This window comes from Cynocephalus volans, chromosome 10 (genome assembly GCF_027409185.1).
Source record: "Cynocephalus volans isolate mCynVol1 chromosome 10, mCynVol1.pri, whole genome shotgun sequence".
NCBI lineage: Eukaryota > Metazoa > Chordata > Mammalia > Dermoptera > Cynocephalidae > Cynocephalus > Cynocephalus volans.
In genome coordinates, this window is record NC_084469.1 from 8086875 (window position 1) to 8102110 (window position 15236).

Here is a 15236-nt window from a genome sequence, read left to right on the forward strand (position 1 = left end):
ATGTGAAAGTAAAGAGTTAAACAAAGAGGAGAACATTTACCCATAGCTTTGGTTTCTTCTCCCTTGGCATTCAGGATGGAGAATTTGAATTTTGCCCGAACTTCACTCTTTGGACAGCTGACCAGTAACAGGTAAAGTGACAGGTAATCTTTGCTTTCTTCATCTAGCCCTTTTGGGTTTACTCGCAAACACCTGCCCAGAACATGCGAAAAAAATGTGTTGAAAGCATCCATGTTTATAGACTCCTGAACTGACAGGATGGAAGTGGAACATCAGAATCAAGGGAGGATGTTTTAAAAAAATCCAGGCCCTACACCAGAAGTTTACGATTCAGTACAATGACTACCTGGGAACCATTTTTCTAGAGCAATCTGAGCCAAAATTAAAGGGGCATTCTAAATCTGACAATATGTTTTTCCTTATAATCTCCCAAATCTAAATCTGACAATACTATTTTCCTTATAATCTCCCACATCACTAACCTTTGTTCCCCCCAAAATATTTTTAAATTGAGCCTAGTCTTGCCAATCCTCAATCTCAGGAAAAGCATCCCTTAATTTTGCTGAGACTATGGAAAAATCATTAAAAAAAAGGCCAATGAACCCTTCAATATTACACTTTGGGAGAGAAAAAGTATTCTGGAGAATTATGTGAATAGTATCTTTACAGATATCTTATCAATCTGGCAATAATATTCTAAGATTAAAATAAAGGAGGCAACATGGAGGAAACACAGACAAAAGTAAACTCCCATTACACAGGTTAGAGTTCCAGGCTAGGCTTCTAAATAGAGTTAGAGATGCCAATCAGTTACAGATGAATCAAAACAGAATCCAGATGGAATTTAATAGGTTCAACTAAGTTGTAAATGTCATTAGCTGAATTGAATGTGGTTCAGACACTGCTTCTACCACATAAATACATAGGCCGTATGTATCCTTAGGCCTTGCCAGTATTATGGCACCTCTCTCAGACAGGTGTCCCAAACCAGTGCCTCTCTAGGGAGTGCATATGCCATTTACATTACTATAAACTGTGCTAAACATGTGGATTTAAATACACTGCCTAAGAATAAACATTTCTCTCAATACCTAGTAGTACAATGCTTGCTAAATGTACACAGCCAACTAATAGTAAATGAATGAATGAACACCTATTCGGTGGATTATAAGAGGTCAAAACTGGTGGTTCAGAGACACGTGTTTTGGTCTTTGCAGTGGGCATATAGTTGTATGCTAAACTGTCTGCTCCTCTTCCTCAAGATGACACGTGGTTTGGATGGGACTGACCTCCCACTCTCAGACAGTATTCACCTTGCCCATAGGATTAGTTCAGGGAACAAAGACATATAAACCAATCAGTGCATGTATGACATAGTCTTGGCCACACAGTTCGTTCAGAGAAAGCTCAAAGACTTTTGTTGGCATGTAGTGGGTTATGCCCACTGCCACTGAAAGACATCCTTTCAAGCACAAAGGAAGCTAGACTTGAGATGTCCAACAGCATGGAGAGAGGGCCAGAGCAGAGAGAAATGGGGTCCTTAATCTAACGCCTGGCCTGCTAGATCAAACTACCTTCAAACCCATTCTACATCCTGGTCAATCCAGTTACATAAGCAAATAAATCTCCATTATTATTTAAAAGCAGGCAATTTAAAAGTCAAGATTTTATGCTAAAATCTAGATTCTTTGCTTTTCTTGAAAAATCAGAAAATTTGGAAATGGTCAGCCCTTACTAATGCAGAGCTATGGTTAGCTGAAGCTGAGTAGCCACCACCACTTTTAGGACACTCACTAGTTTGCCAAGTAGTCACACTAGTTTGCCACTCACATACCAAGTATAGAGAGATATCATTTACAACACTGACCCTCTTTATCTGTTTATATTACCCTATAGCTTCAGTTTGCTGATCCCTAATATACTTATTGAGTTAATTCAGCAAATATTTGGTGAGCACCTATTATGTGCCGGAAACTGTGCTAGGCACTGGGAAATACAGTAAGAATAAAACAAAGGCCCTGCCTCAAGGAACTTACATTCTAAGGCCAAGGTGTTCCATAAAACCAAGCATAACAACTTTTAGAAAAAGTTTTACAGCTAGATGTATTCTTCCTCACCATTTCAGTTTATCATTGGCTCCTGATGAAAAGGTTGAACTTTTAATGACTTCACCCATTTCCTCCCGGCAAAAGCTGAAGTTATTGATGGTCCACATGTAGGAGAATTTCACTACTTTGATCTGTTGACAGAAAACCAGGAAGCAATTAAATAGGAAATGGGCAACCTGAAAACACAGGCTGAAGATCATATAATCATTTCCCCTCCATCCCTCTGGATCATCCCGATAGGAAGACAGTACTATTTTTAGCTTTTTCTCACCTTAGGTCTCTCATCCAAATTTTAAGAAATCTCACACTGACCACATGCTTTTATAACGCTTTTCAGCTTTTGACAAATACTGGATGGAAAGTGAGAAAAAACACGGACAGGAAACACACACACACACACACACACACACACACACACACACGGAAGCAGCTGATAAATCCACAGAGTTGGGAAAGCAGTTAATAAATCCACACCTAAAATGACACACACACAGACACACACACAGAGTTGGGAAAGCAGCTGATAAATCCACACCTAAAATGACACACACACACACACACACACACAGAGAGAGAGAGAGAGAGAGAGAGAGAGAGAGTTGGGAAAGCAGCTGATAAATCCACACCTAAAATGAGTCTCTGTTGATGCCACTGCCTGGGGTTGCAAATCTCAAACTCAGTTTCCTCAACAGACGAAACTCAGTACTCATTTCCATCAAGGGAGATGTTAAGTGGAACTGGTTTCAAAGATTCCCCCTAGTGCAAAACATTAGACTAGGGGATTCAAATTCCATGTGGAAAACTAAGGAATGGAAAGCTGACAAGTATGTTACCTATCTGCTATGTGGCAGTTAAATCCCAGAAAAGGAGAAATCCCAGTGTAGAAAAGCAATCCTATTCCTTTTGTCCACCAAAACCTCCTGAGATGCAAGATTGACAGGGTGAAAGCTTGAATGTACCTGTGTGTAGCACCAGCTCTCGGCTACAGGGCCACTCGACATTTCTGCCGGAGGTGGAGGACTTGGAACCCTTGACATCGCCAGTTTGAAGGTTAAACGAGACTTCCAAAGTCAGAGGGCAAAGATTTCTGTTCTCTCTTCACCCTGGTCAGGCCCAAGAAGCAAGAAGACTTTATAAGATTATTGGTATACTCTCCTATTTGACCTTCCGGAGACTGGAAACTTTGTCTCCTGCCTGGAATGCTTTACCCTACCGTTCAAAGGGCTCCCTAGCATTCAGATCCCAAATTTAAATGTTAACCGCAGAGATTACCTAATCTAAAGTAGTTTCCTAGTCACAATTATATCACCCTATTTTAATCCTCTGCATAATACTCAAGATTATTTTACCAAATGAATTTACTAAAAAGTTATGTAAAAGTACATTTATTGAAAGGCTGCCTGAGGAGCAGACAGCATAGTTAACAGCACATACAACTCAGTGCGGGCTTCTTCCCTTGAGGCATGAATACTCACTCAGAACAAAATGACCTTGTTACCCTCTAACTTTGCCTCAGGTTCTCCTACACTTTACTGCAAATTAAGAATAATCTTCTATTCTTCAACTCATTGCTGCTGCTCTCTAGAAGGGTGACTTTTTATACCCTTTTTAGACGTGTTCCTTTCTCTGCAGCATTAGGGATCTCTCCCCACTTACTCTCCATCACCACCCAATTTTCCAGATTCTTCTCCCTCTCTGTTGTCTATCATTCCTCATTCTCATTTACTAGATTCTCTTCCTCCACTGTTGCTCCCCATGGTTTAATCCTCATTTTCCCAATCTACAATTCTTTATGGCAATTACATCCATCCCAACAGTGTCAGATTTCTGCCTTTACACAAATGTTTCCCAAATCTCTCTCTCACCTCTCAAACCATTTTCAAATATTTGCTATACATCTCAACAGGGTGTCCCAATAGCAAATCAAATCCAACTCAAAATTCTCCCCTCCAAGGCTTTTTAAAATACAAAAGCCATTCAAAAAATTGGTGAATGGGGGAGCAGAATGGGAGAGATGTAGGCCAAAGGTTACAAAATTGCAGATATGTAGGATGAATGAGTCTAGAGATCTAATGTGCAACACGAGAACGTATCATATAATGGAAATTTGCTATGAGAGTAGATTTTAGGTACTCTTACCCACCCTCCCCCCCCACAAAAGGTAACTATAGGAAATGATGGATGTGTTAATTGGCTTGACTATGGCAATCATTTCACCATCTATATGCATATCAAAACATTATGTTGTATACCTTAAAGATATACAATTTTTAAAACTGGTGAATTTGGTTACAATTTTTAAACAACATAAAGTCAAAAGACAAACTAGAAAAAAAAAGCTTGCAATACACGACAAAGGGATAACTTTATTAATATATAAAAATAGTTATACAAATTTTTCCTACAAAATCGATAAAGGTCAACTATCCTATAAAAACACTGCTCACCAAAAAAGGAAGTAAAATAGCTTGTAAACATTTTACACCTATCAAATCAGCAAGAAAAAAAATCAGCCATACTGTGTATGAGAAAATGGGAACTTTCATACACTGCTGGTGAAACTATAAATTAGTAAGCATACTCTTATTTTGAATAGAAATTTTGCCATTTCTAGCAAAGTTGAAAATACATGTACCCTAGGACTTAGTAATTCCACTTTTAACTATATATGTGCTACAGCAGTGGTTCTCAAGTTTAGAGTGCATCAAAATCACCTCTTAAACGGACTGCTGCCCACCCCCCCATCCCGCCCCAGTTTCTGATTCGGCGGTTTGGGATGGGCCCAAGAGTATGCATTTCTTCTTCTTTTTTTTTTTTCTTTTTAAGAGTTTGCATTTCTAACATGTTCCCAGGTGATCCTGATATGCTGGTCCTAGAATCACAATTTGAAAACTAATGCCCTAGAGAACCTCTACACATGGGCACAAGAAGACATAGACAAGGGTGTTCAATGTGGCACTGTTCATAATGGTGAAAAACTAGAAACTAATAATCCATTAGTAGAGGAACAGATAACTAAATTGGATTATTTCCATATAATGTAAAACTATATTTCAGAATTTAAAATTAATGAACTAGATCTATAGCATGAACATCAAACACAGTGCTACTGAAAAAAGCAAGTTTTGGAATGACATGTGCAGTACATTATTTATGCAAATTTAAGATTTATATATTATTTACAAATATACGCATATAGTAGAAGTAAAACACTGACAAGCTATGTATCAGTTTGATGAAGGAAGAAAGAGAGAAGAATGAGACTGGAAAAAGAATAAAACTTCAAATTTATCTCTCATGTTTCTTTTAAAATAAGGATGATATGAGGTAAATATGACAATACAAACATCTGTTAGCTAGGGATTACAGGCATTTGAGTACATACTATTCCTTGTTCTGTTCTGCTTTATTTTTTAAACACTGTAGCAGTAGTATAAAAATATGTTCCATTATATCACACATTATATAGTTTATAATATCTAAGAGAGAAATTTCTTTCCTGAACATCTGGTTTGTTTTTAGCTATGGATGGACAATATGACTCTTAGAACTAACTGATCCTCTTGCCTTCTCTGCTCGGCTACTGGGAAGTCCAGTAATCACAAATGCAGTTAACAGTCTTGTACATTTGGTGGGCTATCTCACTGGAGCTAGCAAACTAAGCACTGTAGTGGCGTTTAGGCCTGCCTGGCTTGTGCAATGCATGATCCCATGATAACATCAAGAAAAGAGAACAAATGTTACTGTGATCACCTCTGAGGTAGGCTTGCATATGATGGAAAACACATTCTCACAGAACTGGGTTTCTTTGTCCAGTAACAAGTAATTATATCTTAGGCAGTTTTACACATCTGTTACCATTACTGTCAGTTACCATTATTGGCCAGAATGAAATATCAAAATTCCTACTTTTGGGCAGGGTGGCAATGAAGATGTGAATTTTACACGTTAATTAAGAGCATAAAATTTGGCTCTGGAGGTGTGGGTTGCAAGCTCAGCTCTACACTGAACAATTACAAAATACTAATTGGAGCTTATTTTGAAGTTAAAAAAAAAAAACAAAACCTTCAAATATATTTAGCAATTAACAATTTACAAATTCTTTAAGACCAAGAAAAGTCCAAATCTTAAAAACCAGTTTATTTTAATGCCTTAATTGTTGCTAATGAAACTTGGTCCATTATTAACAACCAGAAAACAAAACATACTTACTTTAGTCATGGCCATTTTTTTTGGTTCTGACTTATTTTACAGTCAAGTCTTTTTTATTTTTATTTTTTTCAAATAACACTACCTTTCTTTCAATTTTTTTTAATGTCCAACCCAAGAGTTAGTAGAACTGGAGTCCCAGTCTCAGACTTTGAGGAGCTCTAACCACACAACCTGCTGGGAGGGAAATTGACTAGAATAGCACAAGTATAATTAATTTCACTCATAGCAGGCACCATGGGCAAAGTGTTCATCAGCACAGTAGCCTAGTGCTCCATGAACTCTCTTGCACTTCATGCCAACTGCTGCAGATGCCCAGTAGAAAAACAATTTTAGAGAAGAGAGATCTATTTGAGGGTCATAGTTTGAGAACCTTTGCAGGAGGCAACTAGAGCCAAAATACATTGTCCCTGCCTTCAAACAAGTTAAGACAAGACTGTCCAAGATCTCTAATGAGAAATTTATTTTCCAAAGCTTACCAAACTTTCTAGTATGCTGACAACTATGAGGCTGAACTATCTGTTACGTATCACCATTTATCACCATTTATTTTCCTGCTCACTCTATCAAAGTCTGACCTGTAAGGACAGACCTCTTCTGCGTCACATCAAGAAATATACTTTAAAATAACTCTGTCATCTATAATACTGCTTGAATTCCAATGAAGGTAGTATCAGCTGGCAACTAATAACAATCTCTAACAGAATGCTTCCTAGCAGGTGTTATGAGATCATGAAGTCATTAACCATTTCTGACAACAAATTCAAGTAAATCAATATGACATGATTTTTCAACTAGAATGTTAAACTTTGGAGTGAGTACAGAACTAAAAAAGAAAATAAATGTATTAATGCTGTCATGATGCAGAGATAATGCTTTCAACTGAACCTACACAGCGCTCTTCTTTTCTTCCTTCTTTTTCACTTATGAACATTTCTGCTGCCTCCAATAGACTTTAAGCTCTTTAAATGGTGCTTGCAATTGTTCTTTGTATCTATCCCCTCATCACCTGGCACAGCTTGTTTGAAACTGGGAATATTCAGTAAAAATACTTTGATGACTGAAACACTTATCCAGTTGCATATCTCTAAAACAGCCCTTTGAACAAAGCTGAGTATATCAGATTTGCAATGTAATGAGAATCATTAATTTCTTCTTTTGGATAAGTTACATACAAAGCCCCAAACTCCTAGCCTGACACCTCAAATCCCAGCCCTGGTAAAAATGAGTTTTTCATCCAGTATCAAGTATATCTTCATTCTGCAAGGGGAGAAAGAGTGGTTATAATTTCCTCCATTTTGAAAACACAAATCGGCAACTAAAGTTCAAACTCCGACATAATCAGAATTCTTTCAAGATAGAAGATGAATTAAAACAAGGGAAAATGTACAATACAAGAAAATGTCCCAATAGTTTACCATGCATGTAAGCTATCATACAGAGCCAGGCTGAAACACTCTCTGAAAAGTGCTACACAGATAGCTTATGCAGTTATTTTTAAATCTTTTATTCCCCAAGAGCATTCTTCCATCACCAATTTAGTCTATTCATCTAGAGAATTAAAAAATAAAACAAACCTATTAAGACAGTAGGCGTGAATCTCATACATGGTATCTATGAGTTAACATTACATCTGTCAGTTTTTAAATGATAGGAATAAGATTCTGAAGATATTAGGTTGAACCATGAAACTGTTCTTTTGTATGACAAGAATAGCTGAATATTGGCAATTTTATGTGGTTCAACATAATCTAGCATGTATGTGCTAGATGGCTGGGAACATAGCTATTTGCCAGAGAATGGTTTGTTATGAACTTTTAAAAAGACTGTCTCTCCCTTCTTTTTTTCTTTTGGTTTAAAGCCTTGCACAGTTTCCAAGTAAAGAAAAATCCCATTGTCATAATTATTTTAAACTTGAGAGACGTGTACATTTTCCAAAACAGCAGATGCCAAAAAGATGTTGACAATAAAAAAAAAAAATTATAAAAGAGTTGTCTATACTCATTTTTGAGAAACTAATGCGAACTAAAAGGAGCATTTTGTGGTACAGTATACTCAATAATATATATACAGCCCAGGAGGTAGTAATTTCTCTTTCATTACCCTAAGGACAGTTATTTACAGGTCATACTGACTTCCTCTGTTGCAAGGTTTGAGTGACTTTTGAATATTTGTTATGAGTAAACTTTTTGCAGTTCAATCTAGTCTAACAAAATACTAACTGTACTTTTTACAGACATTCCTTAAAATGAAACTAAGGGCAATAAAGAGAGACCTCGATAGGCAAAGGAAAGACGGGTTTCTCTTATGTCTTCTATCAGGTTCATGCTTTGTAAAATTTTTAAAATGACTGCTTTTTTGTTTTCGTTTTCTAAATTCTTCAACACTGACCTATAGAGAGATTTAGCAATATTAAGCAAATCTACACATCAAGAAGAAAAAAGCAACAGGCTAACAGAAAAATGGGCAAAGACTAACCAATGGTGTACAGAAATGGAAATACAAGTGGTTCTCAGAGATATGGAAAGATGCTCAACTCTCATTCATACTGAGACAAATGCAAATTAAACCACACATTAATTCACCCACTGAATTGGCAAAGATCAAAATGTTTGATAACACTTGCCCAGGGTAATAAGAACATTTCTTGTTGGAGTATAAATAGTTACAATCTCTGTGATGGGCAATGTCTATCAGAATAAGAAATGCACATACCCTTTGATCCAGCAATTCCACTTCTAGAAATGTATTCCTACTGACATATTTAAAATGACAAATAGAAAAGGCTTTTCACTGTGGCACTACTTCTAAACACACAAAAACGGAAATAACCTAAAAGTCCATCGGCAGTGGATTTATTGAATAAATTATGATACCGATAGACGATGTAATAATAAACATTTATTAAAAAATGAACAAGGAAGCTCTTTCTATTTTTGTAATAGAAAAAATATATTTGTTTTAATATACATAGAATATCTCTGAATAGCTACACAAGAGTCTAGGGCCACCAATTACTTCCATGGAAGGAAACCGGGTACCTGAGAAGCAAGAAGAATTTCCATTGTATTCTTTTTTGTACCTTTTGAATTCTGAACCATGTAAATATTTTACCTATTCAAACAGTAAATAAAAATTTTTAAAAGGAATTAGCCTTAACAATTAATTTTTCCAAGTTGTGAGAAGACATAAATCAGATGCATATGAGAGACAAGACGGGAATTCTTCAGTGTCTTCCATCATCATCCGAATAAAACTGACCTTCTTGTCCTGATTGCTATGGCCTCAGCATACCTCCTTTACCTCACCTAACACTTACCCTTTTCAGTAGCTCAGGCCTTTATTTCTACTCTGTGAATACATGAGCTCTTTTTTCAGCCTGGAAAGCTCTTTCTTCCCTCAGGTCTTTTCATATCTGGCTCCTTCTTGTCATTTAGTTCTCCTATCAAACATAGTATCCTCAGAGGTGTTCTCTGACCACCCAATCAAGTCGAGGTAGATCCTTAGGATTTACTTAGATTTGACCTATAATTTTCATATCTGACATTGGATTTGATTCCCTTAAAACTGACATGTGGAGAAAAGATAATTAACATTAAATATATACATGGGTAAACACGTATATACATGTAGACACATCTTACAAACACTTCTAAGCACATAACTAAGTTTTCCTATATCAGGCTAAGATGTAGAACACACGCATTTCTGGCATAGCCAAATATTTCTCTAATTAAGAACTAAATTGCTTTTGCAACTGTTGTATATAAGGAAAACTCAGATACAAGTATAGTATTATATGTATAAATCAGTACCTTTAAGATCTTCCCAGTTTACAGATATTTATGCAAGTACAGATTGTGAAAAGATTGTGAGGGTTAGATAAGTTTTAGCACATTAAAAAGGCTATTTTTCCTTCTCCTCAATCTAAGTGTTATAAAATACAGTTTTACAGAAATATCCTCACTAGCAAGGCTCATCCAAAGTCAAGCTGAAGATGAACAAGAAGGTACATGAAAGACTCTCAAGTCACTAAACACAGTTGGATAACAACAAAATGCTCCCACTGACTCCCAAACCTCAGTGTGTGCTGGCTGTTTACAGCCTTACTGCCCTTCTTACAGGTTATAAATAACTACAAACTGTCCCTGTCCCCAAGGAGGTCTTAGCAGCCAGCTCAAAGGTTAAAATATGGAATAATTCTCACTTTGGATGTAACTCTTCCAGTTGGCAAAAAATCAGCGCAGAAAATGTACTGCCAGTTTAAGGGCTAGAGAATCATCCTTTCCCTCCAAAAACTATCCATTATGTAAGAGTTATTGATATAGACATATTAGCATAATTTTCTACCCCAAAAATATGTCCAGGGAGAATGCAATGCATCTCTGCTCCAAATGCAAACATTTGTCCTGGAAAGGGGCAGATGTCACTCAACCACCTTGTAGGACTGCAACTCCTCAGGCCTTATAAAGACTTCTTGAGTTTTTGTTTTGCCTTTTAATTTAGGCACAAATGACTACTGAGCTAAATACATTCGCATAACATCAGAGGAAATAGTTCCTCTGTCTGCACTTGGATGGAAGATCCAGCAGAATAAATCACAGCTGCAACAAGTACAGGTTTCACAAGGTCCAGGTTGATACCATCAGGTGATGCAATGATATTGTGAATTACGGAACCCTTGCTAGGAAGAAAAACTCCTTCAGCTGCTTCAAAAAAAAAAAAAAAAAAAAAAAAAAGCAGATGGGTTTCATCAGATTAAGCTTCTCCAAACATCACTTTCAAAATCCATCAGTTGGGAGATGTCTGAAATGGAACAAAATGACTCCAAATCAGGAAACAAACCTGATTATAAAGGGGCTATTTTACTTCAAAGTGGGTCTCAGCTCCAAAAGAAAACATCTTCAGAAATGAAGTTAGAAAGGCAAAACCAAACAATCAGCAACCTCTCATTCTCAGAAATTAGAATCATGTGTTATTCCCACGGAATGGCTTGGGCAAAAATCTCGAGGGCCACAAAGAGCGAACTTGGGGAAAGATGAACATTTTAACACATCCCACATGTTATCAAAGATTTCTCCTCTAGGCTGAGAAAATTTGCTTATTATGAACAAGAGCTGCAAAAGGATCAAAAAAAGGAGGAGGAGCAGGAAGAAGAGGGAAAAAACACTATGGGTTAGAAGATTCTATTTATTATATAAGTTACTATTCCCAAAGCTGTTGTGAGATTTAAAAGATTATGATCTTTCACCCTCTCCCCTCAACTATGAATATGAAGAACTTATAAAATCTAAATACTAAACAGATGAAAGGGTTGGTCCTAATACTATTTAATCGTGTCCAATCTGTAAGGAATTAAAAAACAGAAGAGTCATTTCATGAAACAAATAGGCAGAGGTTGCATAACCCCATTGGGTCCTCTGGCCTTCATAGAAGACAAATTCAACAGGTGGTTCTCTTTGGCCATCTATACTTTAGTCAAGCCATTTATAATATTTCTTGCTAACATGATTTGGCTACAGATGATGCACAAGGAATTAATTTCAAAGGAGAAAGTCTTAGTGTTAGGGTATACAATTTTGAATAAGTTCATTAACTTGGAAATTGAAAAGGCTCACCTGCTCCAGAGCATTTGGTATACTACAAGGGCAACCCATATGTTTGGCATTAACTACTACCATCTAGCAATACAGAATTCAGTATTTCTTGGAGACACTTTATGAAAAGGACCTAGGCCTCCCTCCAACTTTGGAAAAGAGATGGAGATAAATGTATGCTTTTAATCTTCTCCTTTATTGTCTTCACTGAAGAAACCTGATTACTGTTTACATGGACCCATGTACCTTACCTAGAAAACGTCTGCAGAAAATAAATTCTTTTTCTAAAGTTATTAAAAATAAGACCAAAAAAAAAAAAAAAGCCAAATCCTATGTTAATGTTAAGGTTCTAAGTAAACTAAATGGAACAAAGGATGGGCAGGAAGTTCTCAGTTTTATGTGTTCATTCCAAAATTCATGAGTCAAGGAAAAAGTAAAACCACACAGACAGACAAAACAGGGGAAAGTTAGACAGAATGTCTGTTTTAACAGAATTTCCTGGCTCCAGATGATCTGCATCAGAATTTAAAAGATTAAAATGCAATAACACCTATTTCACCAATAAGACTCTAAAAACATACCATAGCATTTGAGGTAAAAATTTTAATGCTAGCCAAAATGATAGATTTTTTTTCTAAGTTATCCATAGAGAGATGAGCTCTAAGATACAAAGGCAATCTGCTCAAAATCAACTCCGTTTATAGAGTAAAACGAAGCCCATGAATTGCTTTAAGGTATCTCTTTTTATAAACTATATTTCTAATTTCCCTGAAGATCTTTTCTAGGGAGAAAAATAATCATACTCTAAGGCCTCCATATCATGTATTATCAACCACTGATTAAAATTTAAACCCAAACATCTTTTCTCTCCTCCACTATTAGTGTAAAGCCTTATTCTACATATAGTAGTCACCAGAGAAGACTTGAATAAATTGTGATTTACTTCAGGTAAGAATATTTAGAATAAAACTTTTTTTGAAGCAACTTATAAAAAATGTTTCTTTAACATTGCACTACTCATTATTAAAAAAAAAAAAAACTTACATGTTTACCTTATTTGACTTCCACTTTACCCACCACTTACACTGAAATGAAACAGTAGATAGCACTCAAGATGTGCATTTTTTAAAGTCGTTGTAAATACTTCTATGCATCTCATTCTGCTTTTTTCCTCATGATTAAACTATGTTCAAAGTAAAACTACGTAAAAACTCACCAAGTTAAGTCAGTAGGAAAACTCTAATTTGTCTTCTCTAACAGGAAATCTGTTGGAAATAGAGATGATGAATCAGACTTAACTAGATTCTGAATTTCACACAAGTCTTTACTTACTTGGCTATTCTTAAAAGGGAAAATCTCACAAAAAGCAGGTAATACAGTTGCAAAGAAATGACTAGTAAAAAGGATTTACAAGTCAAAATACCATTCTTATATATCATCACTAGCTCTGAATGCTCTATTTTTTAGTCATCTGAAAAAGATTATACTTAGAAATGAAAGAAAGAAATCCAAGCTAGTTCTTTTAATGAACTGGCCTATGAGTACAGCAAAAATGAAATAAGTGACTTGCTCTGTGTCAATATTTATGAGAAGTAATTACTTTTGTCAACCCCTAACAAAATGCTGAAAAAATTACAATGAAGTTTTTATGTAAAATACTATTTTAAAAAAGTGCTCTGTGGGTAAATTACAGCAAACCAAGACACATTTAACCAAAGCCATATATCCTATGGTTTTAATAAATAGCTGTCACACTGAGATTTGAGGGAAGGCACGGTGTCACTAAAGACTGGATTAATACTGATTAACCCAGACAGAAAGTGGTTCCTGTTGAAGACTGGTGAGGTATCTTGGCTAAGCAACACCCCTACTCTAACCCTGTAGGATATCTACCACATCCTAAAAAGTGACTCAAACCAGAAACAGGAATAAGAACGGTTGCAAGGCTTCTAGAAACCTAACCTAGGCAGAAAATTCTGGTGCTATCTTTTGTGGGAAAATGAAGTACTGCATAAATCGTGGGTAAATGATTCTTTAAAAATAGAATCTCTGGGGCTAGCTGGTTAGCTCAGTTGGTTAGAGCGTGATGTTATGACACCAAGGTCAAGGGTTCAGATCCCTGTACCAGCCAGCTGCCAAAAAAATAAATAAAATTAGAATCTCTTCTTGAAAATGTAAACACTAACTTTAACAAGTACGCTGGTACAAATAAGGTTCTCTTAGGCTATAATAGATTTTGATAAACTGTTTCTGGTTACTATCAGTAATGGAATAGGCTATCACTAAACATCGTGCTAAACTACTGACACTAAAAACAGGCAAAGTCTTGATCAGATACCACAAAATAAAGCCTACAAAAATCCCATGTTGTTCAGTCAAAAGTAGCAGGAGTCAGGTCAAATTCATTCAACAAATATTTACTGAGCACCAATTGTGCGAGGCATTCTTTGAGACACAGTGGTAAAAGAGACAGACAAGGTTCCTGACCCTCTGAGGGTAGAAAGATAAATGCCTTTAAGACTTTCTAAGTATTCCTAGGCAAAAGACATCAAACAATTCTAACAAATGAAAATGATCTGAATAGTTGTGATTCTTAAAGCAAAAACCAATACTTTTAGTCCTTTACTCTGTAATCTTTTTTAAGATTAAGGATTTGGTTTCTCAGTTAATTTGCTAGAATTAACATTTTCAGGTTCCATGGACTGGCAAAATTAATTAAAAGAGTCTGACAATACTGGTAAGGGCTGGGAGGAACATGGACACTCTCACACTGTTAATAGGACAAATTGGTACTACTAATTAGGAAAAGTTTATTATCTAATAAAACTGAAGATCCAGCCAATTTCCCTCCCAAATATATGGCCTAAAGAAACTCTCATACATGTCTATCAGCAAAGGTAAACAAAAATATTCATAATAGCACTGTTCATATAGCCAACAACTAGAAACAATCCAAATGTTCAATAGCAGAATGAATACATAAGTTGTGATATATTCACATAACAGAATGCTATATGAAACTGAACTACAACTCTATTATATAACATGAACAAAATTTACAAATATATTGTTAGGTCCTGAAAGAAAACACAAAAGCTCGCATATTGTATTATTCCATTTATACAATGTTTAAAAACAGACAGAACTAAACTATATCAGTTTGGAATAAATCCTAGGTGGTAAAATCTTAAAGAAAAACAAGGAAGTGATTATCACAAATGTCAGAATGTCAGGTTACCTCTGAGCAATGGTATGGGTTATGGTCTAGAAGGAATACACAGCAGGCTTCTTCTGGGTGCTGGCAATGATATTTTCTAAGTCT

General features: G+C 36.0%; 1 protein-coding gene across 2 annotated transcripts in view; it reads right to left on the bottom strand.

The window, feature by feature from the left end:
- The window catches only part of SPOP (speckle type BTB/POZ protein), a 64884-nt gene that overhangs the window by 16992 nt on the left and 32656 nt on the right, over positions 1–15236 (bottom strand). Inside the window, exons 2-5 of one of the 2 annotated variants that reach the window (XM_063109710.1) lie at positions 13131–13179; positions 3068–3211; positions 2118–2239; positions 41–192 (exon numbers count right to left, since the gene is read on the bottom strand). In XM_063109710.1, the coding sequence (XP_062965780.1) occupies positions 41–192; positions 2118–2239; positions 3068–3145 (352 nt within the window). In that variant the 5' untranslated portion in view covers positions 3146–3211; positions 13131–13179. The remainder of the gene's footprint in view (positions 1–40; positions 193–2117; positions 2240–3067; positions 3212–13130; positions 13180–15236) is intronic. The other variant, XM_063109711.1, reaches the window with a different exon arrangement.